The sequence below is a fragment of the Chiloscyllium plagiosum genome, chromosome 21 (genome assembly GCF_004010195.1).
Source record: "Chiloscyllium plagiosum isolate BGI_BamShark_2017 chromosome 21, ASM401019v2, whole genome shotgun sequence".
NCBI classification, from domain to species: Eukaryota; Metazoa; Chordata; class Chondrichthyes; order Orectolobiformes; family Hemiscylliidae; genus Chiloscyllium; species Chiloscyllium plagiosum.
The window spans coordinates 39,367,494-39,381,042 of NC_057730.1; the positions used below are offsets into that span (position 1 = coordinate 39,367,494).

Consider the following 13,549-nt stretch of genomic DNA (forward strand, 5'->3'; position numbering starts at 1 on the left):
ACATGGCATTCTAAAATGTAATGGCTTTGGAGATGACTAATAAATCTCTAACAGCCTTGCTCATCATGAATCATCAGATATATTCTTCGAGAAGCTGGGGACAGCGTGAAAGCAAGCTGACCAAAGACGGTTTGTAAAGAACTTGGCAACTTCTTAGAGACAATGATGTAAGTGTTAAAATGTGTTCTTGTCTTGGAAAATCTGAAGCAATTATGATATGTGTGATATCTGAGACAATTGTGGTTTTCCTGACACGGGTTGTGCCACAGGTGCATGCTAGGTGCATAACTTTTAAGGCAAACAAATTATTAAGGCATACAAGCCCAACTTTTCCTCCGATTATTACTTCGAATTACTTTGACTGTTTACTTTGCATCATGTTGATTTGACTCCCCAGCAACAAATTTCAATGTTAACTCATACTTTGCAGAACTGGCCTGGAATTGTCTGGGCAGATTGGATTAAATAACCACACTGTTCAGTTAAGGAGCTGCACACCCAATTTTCCAATCGAGTCTAAAATATAGATTTGAATGTGCATCGCACCTTTTACAACATTAGGACATGCCAAAATGCATTTCAGCCAATGAAGACATTTTGAAGTATCGTCACTGCTGTAACATAGGAAATGAGGTAGCCAACTTAACGCATAGTAAGATCAGTTTTAGTGATGTTGATCGATGGAGAAACATTGGCCAGTACAATTGATACTCCCAGACCAGCAATATCACCAGCAATTTCTATTAAACAATGAATCTCCAAGGCCAAATGAACTTTAGCAAGTTCTGTCAAACATTTGGGTCAGTCTTACTAAATATTTATTGAAAGCTGTAGCACTGTCAGCAAAATCAGTTCATTCAGGGATAAGTTGGGAGGGCACTCTGGAATGGGAGCATATAATAGCCACGGAAATTGTTACATCTAATTCATTGCTTGCATAATTTTGCAAGGAAAATCATGAGGTCACTAATCAACTATTATATCCACACCTTTATATTTTCAAAATATGATCCTACCACATGCAACTGTGAATTTGATGCTTGAACTTCTAAAATCTGCTTCATAGTAGCAATAAGAAATGATTAAAATAGGAATACAATATGATAATAGTAGTTTCGTTATTCAGAAATATTATTACGAGTAAAATGCTTAGCTTGCTTGACGATAATGACTGAAGTCTGGTCTGACCCTGGCTGTTTAAAATGTTAAAAAAAATCTTTGGGGTATGTTCCTCTGTTCATTCTGGTGGGAGAATCAAGGCAAAGATACATAATCTTAAAATTACAGCCATGCAAATCAGAGAAGGACTGGATTCTTAAGCCAAAGACTGGTCAAAAGCTCCTCAGCAAAGCTGTTGATGATGGGGATTCAGCTGAAGATTTCTTGACCACGATTCTTCTTGGATAAGAACATTCAGTAATGGCAGCGAAATGAGATTGAGGTGAACATCATTCATGATCTTCTTACTTGGCAGAGAAGGTTCAAGGAGCTGAATAGCATACTCCAACTTTAATGTTCCTATTATAGAATGCCCACAGGAATAAACAAATTCTATTTTTGTGGAACTGAAGCTTGTAATGAAATTTTAGCCAGTTCATGTGTCCCAAATGTATCTGCCAGGGAACAGCTGATGAAAATTTTGATTCTGTTTGAAAATGGGATCTTTCATAAACAAACCATGTGACCACCAATGTGATAAGCCCACAGATGTGATAAGCAAACAGCTCTTTAATATAAAAATGAAATTTTTGAGATTCTTGGCTCAGAAAGTCTGGATACAGTTTGATTCCTTTCTGGCTGACCATCAGTAATTTGAGACTATTTGGATGTAAAACGTTACACGGAGCAAGGAGAAAAGAGGGTGAGTTTGCAGCTGGTAAGTTTCATCTAACGGCTGTTGTTATTCAGCAATAGGGTGTTGGGATGTTGTAAGTTTGCTCTTTGCTGTATCATAAGAAAGGCTTGCGTTTACATAGTGCCTTCCACAACCTGAAGACGTACCAAAGCACCTGATAATGAACTGTATACTTTTTGAAACTTGGTCACTGTTGTACTGTAAGAAACACCAAGATGATTGGATGGTCCTTTTTTTTTAATGATAGTTGAGGGAGAAATAATGTCCAGGAGACTCTTGCTCTACTTTATGCTCTTCTTCGGAATACCACTATGGGACCAGAAAGAGTAGATCATACCCCAAATTAACATCTCACCAAAAGGTTTGTTTGAGAATCCTCCATTATTACGTATGATAACTTCAGCGTAGAATTAGGATATACATACTTCCAGAAAATTACAAGTTTGAACCCAATCTAGCTGACCTCAGGAAATATTTCAGTTGGATGAAGGAGTTGGCTTTGTCTTCCTTTAATAAAGGAAACAAACAATCTCAGCCAGGACTTTGGTTCCAAATTATTATCCATTAACTCCCTGCTGAATAGTCTGTGCGTATGGATATTAGGCAAGAACAGGAATCATAGAATCCCTACAGTGTGGAAGCAGGTCACTCAACCCATCAAATCCACACTGACCCTCCAAACAGCATCCCACCCAGACCCATCCCGTACCTTATCTCTGCATTTCACATGGCCGACACACCTACTCTGTCCATCCTAGACACTATGGGAAATTTAGCATAGCCAATCCACCTAATCTGCACATCTTTGGACTGTGGGAGGAAACCAGAGCACCTGGAGGAAACTCACACAGACATGGAGAGAACGGGCAAACTCCAAACAGACAGTCAGCCAAGGTTGGAATCGAACTCGGGTGTCTGGTTTTGTGAGGCAGCAGTACTAACCACTGAGCCACCATTCTGCCCTTGGTAGCCTTGAGTATGATAGATGCACATGGCAACTTGCCAGAATTCAAACACATTCACAAGTGAGGAAGTCACCCGTATCAGACAACAACACAATAGACAAATGATGACTGTGGAACCATAATGTGAGTTGGCGCCTCCTCTATACAAAAGGGACCTGAGGGAAACCCATTAGTAAACTTTAAGATAGTTAGTTAGCCATGGTGAAAATTCTTCATCTTGAGAGGGAATCAAAGTTATAAGGTAATCAATAAACCCAATAACTGTTTCAGGAGGAACACCTTTAAGAACATGAAACTCACTATCACATGGAGCAATGAAGGCAAAGGGTAGCAACACAGTAAAGTGGAATCTGTGTAAGTACTGGAGGGAGAACATTGTCATTGGTTATGCTGGTGGGATGAGAAGTAGTAGGGTGGGAGGATAAACTATCAACACCAGCATGGGCCAAGTAGGTCAAATGGCCTGTTACTGTGCTGTGAGTTCTTTGCAACAAATCAACAAGAGTCACCATTTCAAGAAAGGAGGTGAAATATTGGAAAAATAAATGGAGGTAGCTACAATGGAGAGGAAACCTACGAATATATTAGACAGTTGCAACTTATCCGAGGCAGTGACAGTGTTTTGTTAATGAGGATACTTTAACCTTATTTGTTTTGTTCTTCTGAGAATCTTGGATCTTGAGAACTGAACAGAACAGGTAGTAAACATGCAAGCTTACCTGAAAAAGGATCTGCAGGATTCCATGGATTACACACATCCTGCGTCCGAGAAATAGGAAAAAGGGCACGATAAGCTCAATGAAATGATTAGTAAGGACTTCAAAGCTGTGGAACCACAATGGGGATCGATGCATATAATATGCAATAGGATTAGGCACAGGTTGAGTCTGTAAATAGAACAAGAAAATGTGAGAATTAACAGAGATGATCAATAGGTTTCAATTTATGTGGACAACATATTGAAATTCCAAATAATTCATTGCTCTTGGCAGAGAATAGCTCTGGAAAATACTGACAGTTGTACTTTCTCATGTCTGTTCATAAAACCTGTATACCTATTTCCCATGGAGAAAGTGAGGACTGCAGATGCTGGAGATCAGAGCTGAAAATGTGTTGCTGGAAAAGCGCAGCAGGTCAGGCAGCATCCAAGGAACAGGAGAATCGACGTTTCGGGCATAAGCCCTTCTTCAGGAATGAGGAAAGTGTGTCCAGCAGGCTAAGATAAAAGATAGGGAGGAGGGACTTGGGGGAGGGGCGTTGGAAATGCGATAGGTGGAGGGAGGTCAAGGTGAGGGTGATAGGCCAGAGTGGGGTGGGGGCGGAGAGGTCAGGAAGAAGAACCTGCAATCTTCTTTTATCTTAGCCTGCTGGACACACTTTCCTCATTCCTGAAGAAGGGCTTATGCCCGAAATGTCGATTCTCCTGTTCCTTGGATGCTGCCTGACCTGCTGCGCTTTTCCAGCAACACATTTTCAGCTACCTATTTTCCATGTTAATATATACAGACTGTATTTTGGCACATCTGGAAACTCCTCCAACCTGGGCAGCAAATGGACGCCTGGTGTTCTCCACATGTTTGGTACAGATAGATAGTGCCTGCATCGGAGCCAGGAACTTAATACAATGATGGTTTAACAGGGACGTTAGAGATGTCGCTCGATTTCTGAAACATAAATCTAGGTGCGTAAATGTTCAAAATTACATAAACAGCAAGACTGACATCTGGGAAAATCAGACTTTTGTGGGTCATAAAGATGAGCAAAACTACCTGCCTGTCTATAACTTGCCCACTATACCTCCTTCGTTTTGAAATATGAAGATGTTGGCAAAAGCAGCAGCATCGGCTTCAAATTTTCACAGCAGAACTAAAATTCACTTGTAGATACAGTAACTTTGCATTATATTCAGCTTCAATTGTGGACACAGTAACTTTGCATTATATTCAGCTTCGATTGTGGACACAGTAACTTTGCATTATATTCAGCTTCAATTGTAGATACAGTAACTTTGCATTATATTCAGCTTCAATTGGGCTTGATAGGCTTCTCAGGAAAAGAAGAAGAAAAAAGGCTGAATTAAATAGAACTGGAGATTACTCCACCAGAAAGAATACCAAGAGTTTAGATTAGATTAGATTACTTACAGTGTGGAAACAGGCCCTTCGGCCCAACAAGTCCACACCGACCCGCCGAAGCGCAACCCACCCATACCCCTACATTTACCCCTTTTACCTAACACTACGGGCAATTTAGCATGGCCAATTCACCTGACCTGCACATCTTTGGACTGTGGGAGGAAACCGGAGCACCCGGAGGAAACCCACGCAGACACGGGGAGCATGTGCAAACTCCACACAGTCAGTCGCCTGAGTCAGGAAATGAACCCGGGTCTCTGGCGCTGTGAGGCAGCAGTGCTAACCACTGTGCCACCGTGCCGCCCACCGTGCCAGTTCCTGACCAACTGCATAATTTCTTTTAAATGGGGAAAAAAAACCTGACATTTATAATGTCAATTACTTAATTTTGGAAAACCATGAATTTCAAGTAGTTACTCATTCCGAGGCCAGTGATGCAACAGTAGTATTCCAATTAGCTACCAAGTTGGCGTGAACACAAAACTATTTTACTTTCTAGAACTGGAGAGGACCATCAGGGGATCTCGAGGTACTCAAGATGACTTTCAGAAGGTTAGATATCAACAGTGAAAAATGCACAACATATTTGAAAACTTGGATTACATGCGTTTAGATCTGATGTTCATTTTCCTCATAAACAGGATGACAAAAATATATCAACGCTGCCAAAAAAACAAGAGTGATAGTAATCTCTGTGCAGCCTGGAATTAATAAACTAGTTCTTGTATTCACATTAAGCAAGCACTGATTTCCACCCCCTCCCCACCCCTGAGGACACTACCGCATCCTTCCTTCCTCTTCTAAGACCAATGCAGGAAGCAGCCAGCTATAACTGGAAGTTCACTAACTCCACTGGTGAGGGTAACAATATTATTACTTCCTAGGTCAAGTGAGGTACATGTGTTTGAAATCTTTGTCTAGGCATTTCCTGAGGGGGAGCAATTCAATATTTCTGCAGTGTTGATGCAGCCAGTTTTCACTTGTGTTGGGATGCCTCTGTTTTTTGATTACAAGCATTTCAATTAGACATTATATATTTTAATATCACTGACTCTATTCAATACGCTAAAGATTTTGGCAACACAATTGTGCAAATTTCAAAAGGCTTCAACAGAAATTGGAAGCAGAGCCAATTGTTGCTGATCACCAGAGATTTGTACGATTTGGAAACATTAAGCTTCCTAGATTTTGTTTATCCATCATGTTAAAGAATATTACTATTATAAGTTTGTCAACAGCATCTGAAGCTGTCTAACACCACTTTGCATTTTTAACCAAATGGATTCTGGGTAGGCACATGAGACTAGCAACACCTCCAAGCGTCTCTCTAACTGAAGCACCATCTTTACTTTGATATATGTCATTCTTCCTTCATAAGCACAAGCTAAAAATCCTGCAATTCCTTCCTAATAGCAATTTGTCTGCAGCTCTTCAAGGTGGCAGCCAACTTCCACCTTAATGAGTCGTGGGTAATCATTGTTGACCAGCCAAGACTACCCTTTCCCAAGAAGTAAAACATTGTCAGATTCAATGAACTTGCACTAAATCCATAATCTTGTACTTCAACAACAACAACTTGTATTTATATAGCACCTTTAGTGCAAAAAAGTACTTAAACCATTGAACACCTAACATTCAAAGTTACATGCATTTGGATTACAAGATTAACTATTAGGCTAATTTTCCTTTCCTTTGTGGAAAGGTTATCACCAGACTTAAGCACCCTTTTTAATCAGGATCTCCAGGAAGAATGCAGATGGTTTGTGGCATCAACAGATTTCGGCCTTTGCTTATTTACAAATGCAATGGCTGTAGATCCATTTTAAGAAGGGTTTACATTAATAGGTGAACAGCTGATACTTTGCAAGATCTTTTTTGAAAGCGAAAATGAGTTCTCTAACAAAATATCAATATTTGCAGTGAGTGACCCAAAACGTGTGCCAATACTTTCACGTGGTTCCCCGCACTGACGTTTCATAAATCTTCATTTACTTATGGATGAGAGGGCATAAATCGTGTCTGGCCCACTCTACTACTCAAATATCTATCCTGATCTGAAATTGCAGAATGCTGATTTCCCACCAGTCTTTGGTTTACATTGGCCCATTTCTACAGCTGGAGAGCATGAATTGTGATAAACAATTTACAATGAGAAAAAAAAGCAAGCAAACATTGAAACTGAAATCAACCATGTGTATCAAAATTTAACAGCATTGCATGTCCATAGATTAAAACCAAGTCACTGCTCAATGCTGACAATATTGGTGGAGAGAAGTGAATAAATAGAAAAGTACACCATTTTAACACAATCACGCCTATGAAATTTATGCCATTGTGTTGAGCGTTTGAGAATAAATAAATTTAATGTGTGCATTTTTGGCCTTCCCTGTGTCTAGCTTATGCTAAAATTAGTTGGAGAACTCATTAAAGTATATCAGAGAGGAGTGCAGCAGCCAATGGCCATTGTCAAACATTTGCCATCAATTCCAATTATGATCATGTACAGTGTTGCACAATCATACACTTTTACTGCTGTTTTATAAAAGCCTGCACTCGACTGGTAAATTCCAGTTTGGAAGTTACAAAAAAAACTATTTTTATCAGATTAATATTATGCTTTGTAAAGTTATCCTTTGGTGCAAAACAGGCAGTCAATGTGTGACTGCAGGCACCTGAGCTAATTGAGGGCTTCTAAATTGTAATTGTTTTCAGATGTTGGTGGGCCAATCCATTTCAAAACACATGCCTTGTACTTTGCAGATTAATATATTAAAATCTCAATGCAAAAGATGTTAGGAAGTAATTATTTAATAATTCTTTTCATATATTCATTACTTTAAAATTTAGAGCAGCTGCGTGATCTCCAATAGATACCTTAACTCTCTAAATAAACGAGTTTATTCTTAAAACGCATAGCAGTCTGCTGAATTGCACATAACTGTACTTATCAATATGAGTTCCAAAACAAAATATTTTTGAGTCTATGTTAAAGCTAGTAATGGCTAAGTGAGCACTGAAACTAAATGGCTTTCAAAGATTCAATTCCATTTAACAAAGAACTTTTCGGACAACTAAAATGTTCAAAAGTGTATTTTTATATGTGCTGAGTAAATCAGTAGAATTCAGTGAATTCTGCTAAAAATGAATTCTGTTCCTCACACCACAGATGCTACCTGACCTGTTGAGTATTTTGAATCTATTTTTCAGATTTCTTGTACCTACAGGTGTTTTGCCTTGTCTCAGTAAAAAGATCCCTTTGTTGAGGAAAATTGATTTTACAGCAAAAACCAGCCAGCACTCAGATCAACAATGCCATTCTACTTCTGGCTAAGTAGCAGAAGGAACACAGAGCAGTGTCGAGTCAGCAAATTGGGCATTCCAAGGAATTTTAATGGAGTGGGAAAGACTGTGTGGACTGATAACAATGAAATTGAGGGAGGCTCATCAGGACTAAAGCAGAGGGACCCAAGGAAACTTCACTGCCCCTAACTAGAGGTCATTTTCCTTGGCACCATTTCCATGAAATTCTGTCAATTGTACATTCAGTGGAGGCCCACTAATGATGTTACCTGGAAGGGTGATGAAACGTCTGAAAATGAACCTTTCAGCTCAGTGAGTAAACCTACATCCAGAACCTCAACCTGAGCTACAAATCTTCTCACAACATATCATAGATGCATCATGTTTCTACAAATTCTGGCCCAAGATTCTACACACTGGTTTTAAAAATAGTTTTTGTTTTAAACTTTCCCTCAATTGCCTCCAGCCAATTTCAATTAATCTGATTGGCCAAATGAACATTAACCAGGGAGGACTTGCCCTGGATGATTCTTCCTTCCATATTAAAAAAAACTCACCACCAATGACCCAGAGATGGGACAACACATGAATGTAATGTAATTTGAATAAAGACTAAAATAGGGATTCAAATTCAGTTGTAATTTATCTGAAATGTCTTATTTTCAGGTGGCTGGTAAAATGAACAATCAGGAAAAACTGAAATATCAAGATCTTGCAAACTCGTAACAAATTTGTGAGGAAATACCAGGAATAGATAGCTATGATCACACCAATACATTGATTGCCCTATTTATATGCATGGAATTGTTTCTTTTTAGGATTGAACTGTGTCAAGTTAGGTCATACTTCGAACCAAATGATTCAATCAAGTTGGATGACCAAGACACTCAGACTAAAGGGAGTTAGCCTGAACACAAAGCAATACGTAAAGAGGAATTACGGGAAACATGGAAAATACTTAATCTATTCTTTTCTGTTTCTGAAAGAAAACTTGATGATGAAGTACTTTATAATTAGAGGCGTATTCCACCATACAACACATAAGATATTATTGGTACAGCTGTGTTTATCCAACTTGTTCCTTTTCAGACACAGCATTCAATTACAGTTAACAGGCACACCCTGAAATTAATTAGAAGTTAATTGGTGCTGATTAGGAAGGTTGGCAGAGAGCAATTGCTGGTAAGTTCCTGGTTCCAAAAGAAATTGCTTCTCTAATTTTATATTTTTGACAGTTTGAAACATGACATTGGAAGGATGACAGATTTCCAAGATTAAGACATTTATATATGTCTTATCCAGATAAAGAAATTCTGAATTTGAAATATGAGAAACTGACAAAATGAAGGAGGTGCATGCTGATCTAAGATTTTGAGATGTGTGCAGAGACAGAAGTGTTCATAAAATGCTTTTCCTCACCAAATAGTGTAGTTATTCAGATGTTGTGATTCCTAAAAGAATCCTGCCAATTGCAAATTGCACTTCAACTTTGAATGGGGCTCTAAAGTAGGAATTTGAGAAGTAAAATGACACTCATAATGGAGATACAAGATGGATGAATTTATATCTATTGATGCATTACATCAAAAATCACTCAACTTAATCTTGGGATGATGATCTCATGATTTATTCTGTGATCCAGATCCCTCAAATGAGTATCAGATATTTTCTAATCAGCCTGTTCAGAGATGTTATTACACACCTCTGGAGCAGGTGGAACCTGATCCTGGGTAGGGACACTACCACTGCACCACAAGAGCCCTTCAAGCGAATTAAATACTTATATTTTCTTCTCATGTTTATGTGTAGATATAAAGTGCTGGTCTAGCTCTTCAAATGTAACTTAATATTCTAGTTACTTTTAACCTTAAGAAGTGCTGGCTGTTTTCACTGCACGATGGCAGGATGGACACCTTTCAAAGCATTTTCAAAACCATGATGAGTGGTTACTTTAATGAAATAGAATGAGAGTACTCAGTAGGCCATTATACAGGAAAAGACTGAGAGACAAGTATGTTCATTCTCTGTCCAAAAGTGACTGAAATTTTTACCCTCAACTTCCTTTAATACTCCCCAGAGGTCTGCTTTGTGAAGTAATAACTGCTGTTTGAGTTTTTTCCTGACAAATATCATCTTTAAGGGTTGATTGACTCTAACTGTTACATGAAAGCGCCTTTGGAAACCTCTTAGAAGGAATATACCTATGGAGGTATAAATTGAATCATTCCTCTATACTTTAAAAGATACATTCATTCAGGAAAGTATAACCATAACTTATCTTGAAAATACATCACTGCAGACATAATTCCTTCTAAAAGACAATGTACTTTCCCATTTGCTATCCACTCCAATGTTTTTCTGATGAAGTCTCCTACTGGCAAACGAAAGATTAACTTTATCCACCCTTAGAAGCCCTAGAGGCTGTAAACTTGTGATACTGCGGATGTTCTGCAATCACATGACCGAAACAGGAACATCTGGCTATCATATCATGGTGAAATAGCATCTCAAAGGTATAATAAAAATCAAATGGCTGCCTGACCTACAATTATAAAACCGTTTCTTTACTATTATCCAGCAGCCACTTTATAGTCAGCTTTTACAGATAGTATTTCTAAGTAAATTGCAAAAAAAAAACCTGAATATCCTTACATTTCTGAAATTTTTCTTATATATAAAATAAAGCTCGGAGGCTAATATGATAACTGAAAGTGTTATCACTTTAGCTAGTTTGAGTTCTAATCAGCCAAAAAGATTACATCAACAGCTGCACAGAATATATGGCCCTTATCACCAAGGTAAATTCAAAACAGCCTATTAATGTCATTTAAATGCAACAGTGACACGACAATGTTAGTCTGAGATTGGCCTCTGGAGTAAGCAGCTCACAGCAGTCACCACAGTGTTATACATCTACTCATGAGACAGTAATTCTGCTCAAATCAAGAGACCCCCTTGTAAATTCCAAACCTTAGGGCCTAGATACCTGAAGGCATGGTCATTAGCGTTTGAGCATATGGATGTGGAAGAGATCAGAACTAATGGAACTCAATGATCTCAGAAGCTTGTTGAAAAGTGTGGCACTGGAAAAGCACAGCAGGTCAGGCAGCATCCAAGGAGCAGGAGAATCAATGTTTCAGGCATAAGCCCTTCATCAGGAAGCTTGCTCAGCAGGAGTATATCACAAACATAGGTAAATGGCAGTGACACAGAGGAATTAGAACAAAACAATAAACATTTTAAAATTTAAATCATCATAGAATCCCAACAGTGTGGAAACAGACCATTTGGCCCATCAAGTCCACACTGACCCTCCAAAGAGCATCCCCTCCCAGATTTTCCACGTCCCTGAAACCCTTCAATTCCAATGGCCAATTCACTTCACCTACACAATGCTGGAAATTATGGGCACTTTAGCATGGCCAATCCACCTAACCTGCAGTACTGTGGGAAGAAACTGGAGCACCCAGAGGAAACTCACACAAACTCGGGGAGAACATGGAAACTCCATACAGTCACCCAAGGATGGAATTGAACGCAAATCCCTGGCACTGTGAGGCAGCAGTGCCAACCACTAAGCCACCATGCCACTCTTGGGGCAAATGCTGACAGACTAGGAGCTAAGTAAGATAGATCAATGAGAAGTGGAGTGATGTGTAAACTGGTCTTGGTATGAGAAAGTGAGGTCTGCAGATGCTGGAGGTTAGAGTTGAGAGTGTGTTGCTGGAAAAGCACAGCAGGTCAGGCAGCATCCGAGGAGCAGGAGAATCGATGTTTCATGCCAGAGCCCTTCATCAGGAATGAGGCCGCAGGGGTGGACAGATAAATGGGAGGGGAGGGGGGTGGGGCTGGGGAGAAGGTAGTTAGGAGTGCAATAGGTGGATGGAGGTGGGGCTAAAGGTGATAGGTCGGAGTGGAGGGTGGAGCGGATGGGTGGGAAGGAAGATTGACAGGTAGGACAGGTCATGAGGAGGGGAAATGAGGAAACTGGTGAAATCCACATTGATGCCCTGGGGTTGAAGGGTCCCGAGGCTGAAGATAAGGCATTCTTCCACCAGGCATCAGGTGGTGAGGGAGCGGCGATGGAGGAGGCCCAGGACCTGATGCCCTTGGCAGAGTGGGAGGGGTAGTTGAAATGTTCGGATACGGGGTGGTGTGGTTGATTGGTGCGGGTGTCTCGGAGGTGTTCTCTAAAGCGCTCTGCGAGAAGGTGTCCGGTCTCCCCAATGTAGAGGAGACCGCATCACGAGCACTGGATATAATAAATAACATGGTGAACATGCAGTGAAACTTTGATGGATGTGAAAGGCTCCTTTAGGGCCTTGGATGGAGGTGAGGGGGAGGGGTGGGTGCAGGCTTTGCAATTCCTGCAGTGGCAGGGGAAGGTGGCTTGTTAGGGGGCATTGACCTGCAACACCCTCACCTCCATCCAAGGCCCCAAAGGGCCCTTCCACAATAACAATGTACATTTATTTAGGAATTTAAAAAAATATCATTTAGCGAAAACAGGGTCTGGAGTACAAAAGGTGGTCTCATCAACAAGTTGTGTTTGAAGAAAGAACAAGAAAAAAGTGAAAAATGCAAGGTGAGAGTTTAGGGATAAGGTATGGGTGAACATTAAAGGAAATTAGATCCAGTGGATGGGAAAGGGTGGGAAGTAGCAAAGGCAGCTGATTGGCTAGTTGCAATCTTTCTGACAAAAATGTGCTTATTATTGTTAACGTTGAGCATGGAGGAAGGAGAAGATGATAGTTTAAGATGATATTTAAAGGTGAAGAAAAGAAGCCAGGTGTTATTATCACTTTCCCTAAATTATCTCTGAACTTTAGTGATGGACAGCAATCCTCAGATAGCTCTGAAAATGGTCTAGCCAGATCGGGTGATAAATGGTCGATATAGCTCTCACCAAGGATCTTCAAGTCTATGCACTGTGAATGTAAGGAAATAGAGATGAGGAGGATACAGGGAAGACTAATTAGAATGGGAAAGAGTACTAGTTCTAGTAGGTCAATGCAAGGTGGTGAATCGGATGTAATTTAGCAAATCAATTGCTTTCAAGATACCATGATGGATTAAAGGCTGGATAGCTGTGAGTTTAGTTGTGCAGAGGTAAGTGACCTAAGGGGAGTATTTTTCATGGTTGGACACAATAAGTGGATAGAGAATTTTTAAAAAATGATCAAAGCCAGCTCTGTCAAAGATATTTACTATAGGTGTAGAGAGGCTCTGTGACAAACGGAATGATTTGAGACTGAGGTAACAAGACTATGGGTGAGGGTTTCATCACCAGACGA

At 39.9% G+C, this 13,549-nt stretch overlaps 1 protein-coding gene across 6 annotated transcripts in view; it reads right to left on the reverse strand.

The window, feature by feature from the left end:
* lmf1 (lipase maturation factor 1) overlaps nucleotides 1-13,549 on the reverse strand; it is a 598,451-nt gene that overhangs the window by 138,464 nt on the left and 446,438 nt on the right. For all 6 annotated transcript variants that reach the window (XM_043711866.1, XM_043711864.1, XM_043711863.1 and 3 more), the window contains one exon: nucleotides 3,540-3,707. In XM_043711866.1, the coding sequence (XP_043567801.1) occupies nucleotides 3,540-3,707 (168 nt within the window). The remainder of the gene's footprint in view (nucleotides 1-3,539; nucleotides 3,708-13,549) is intronic.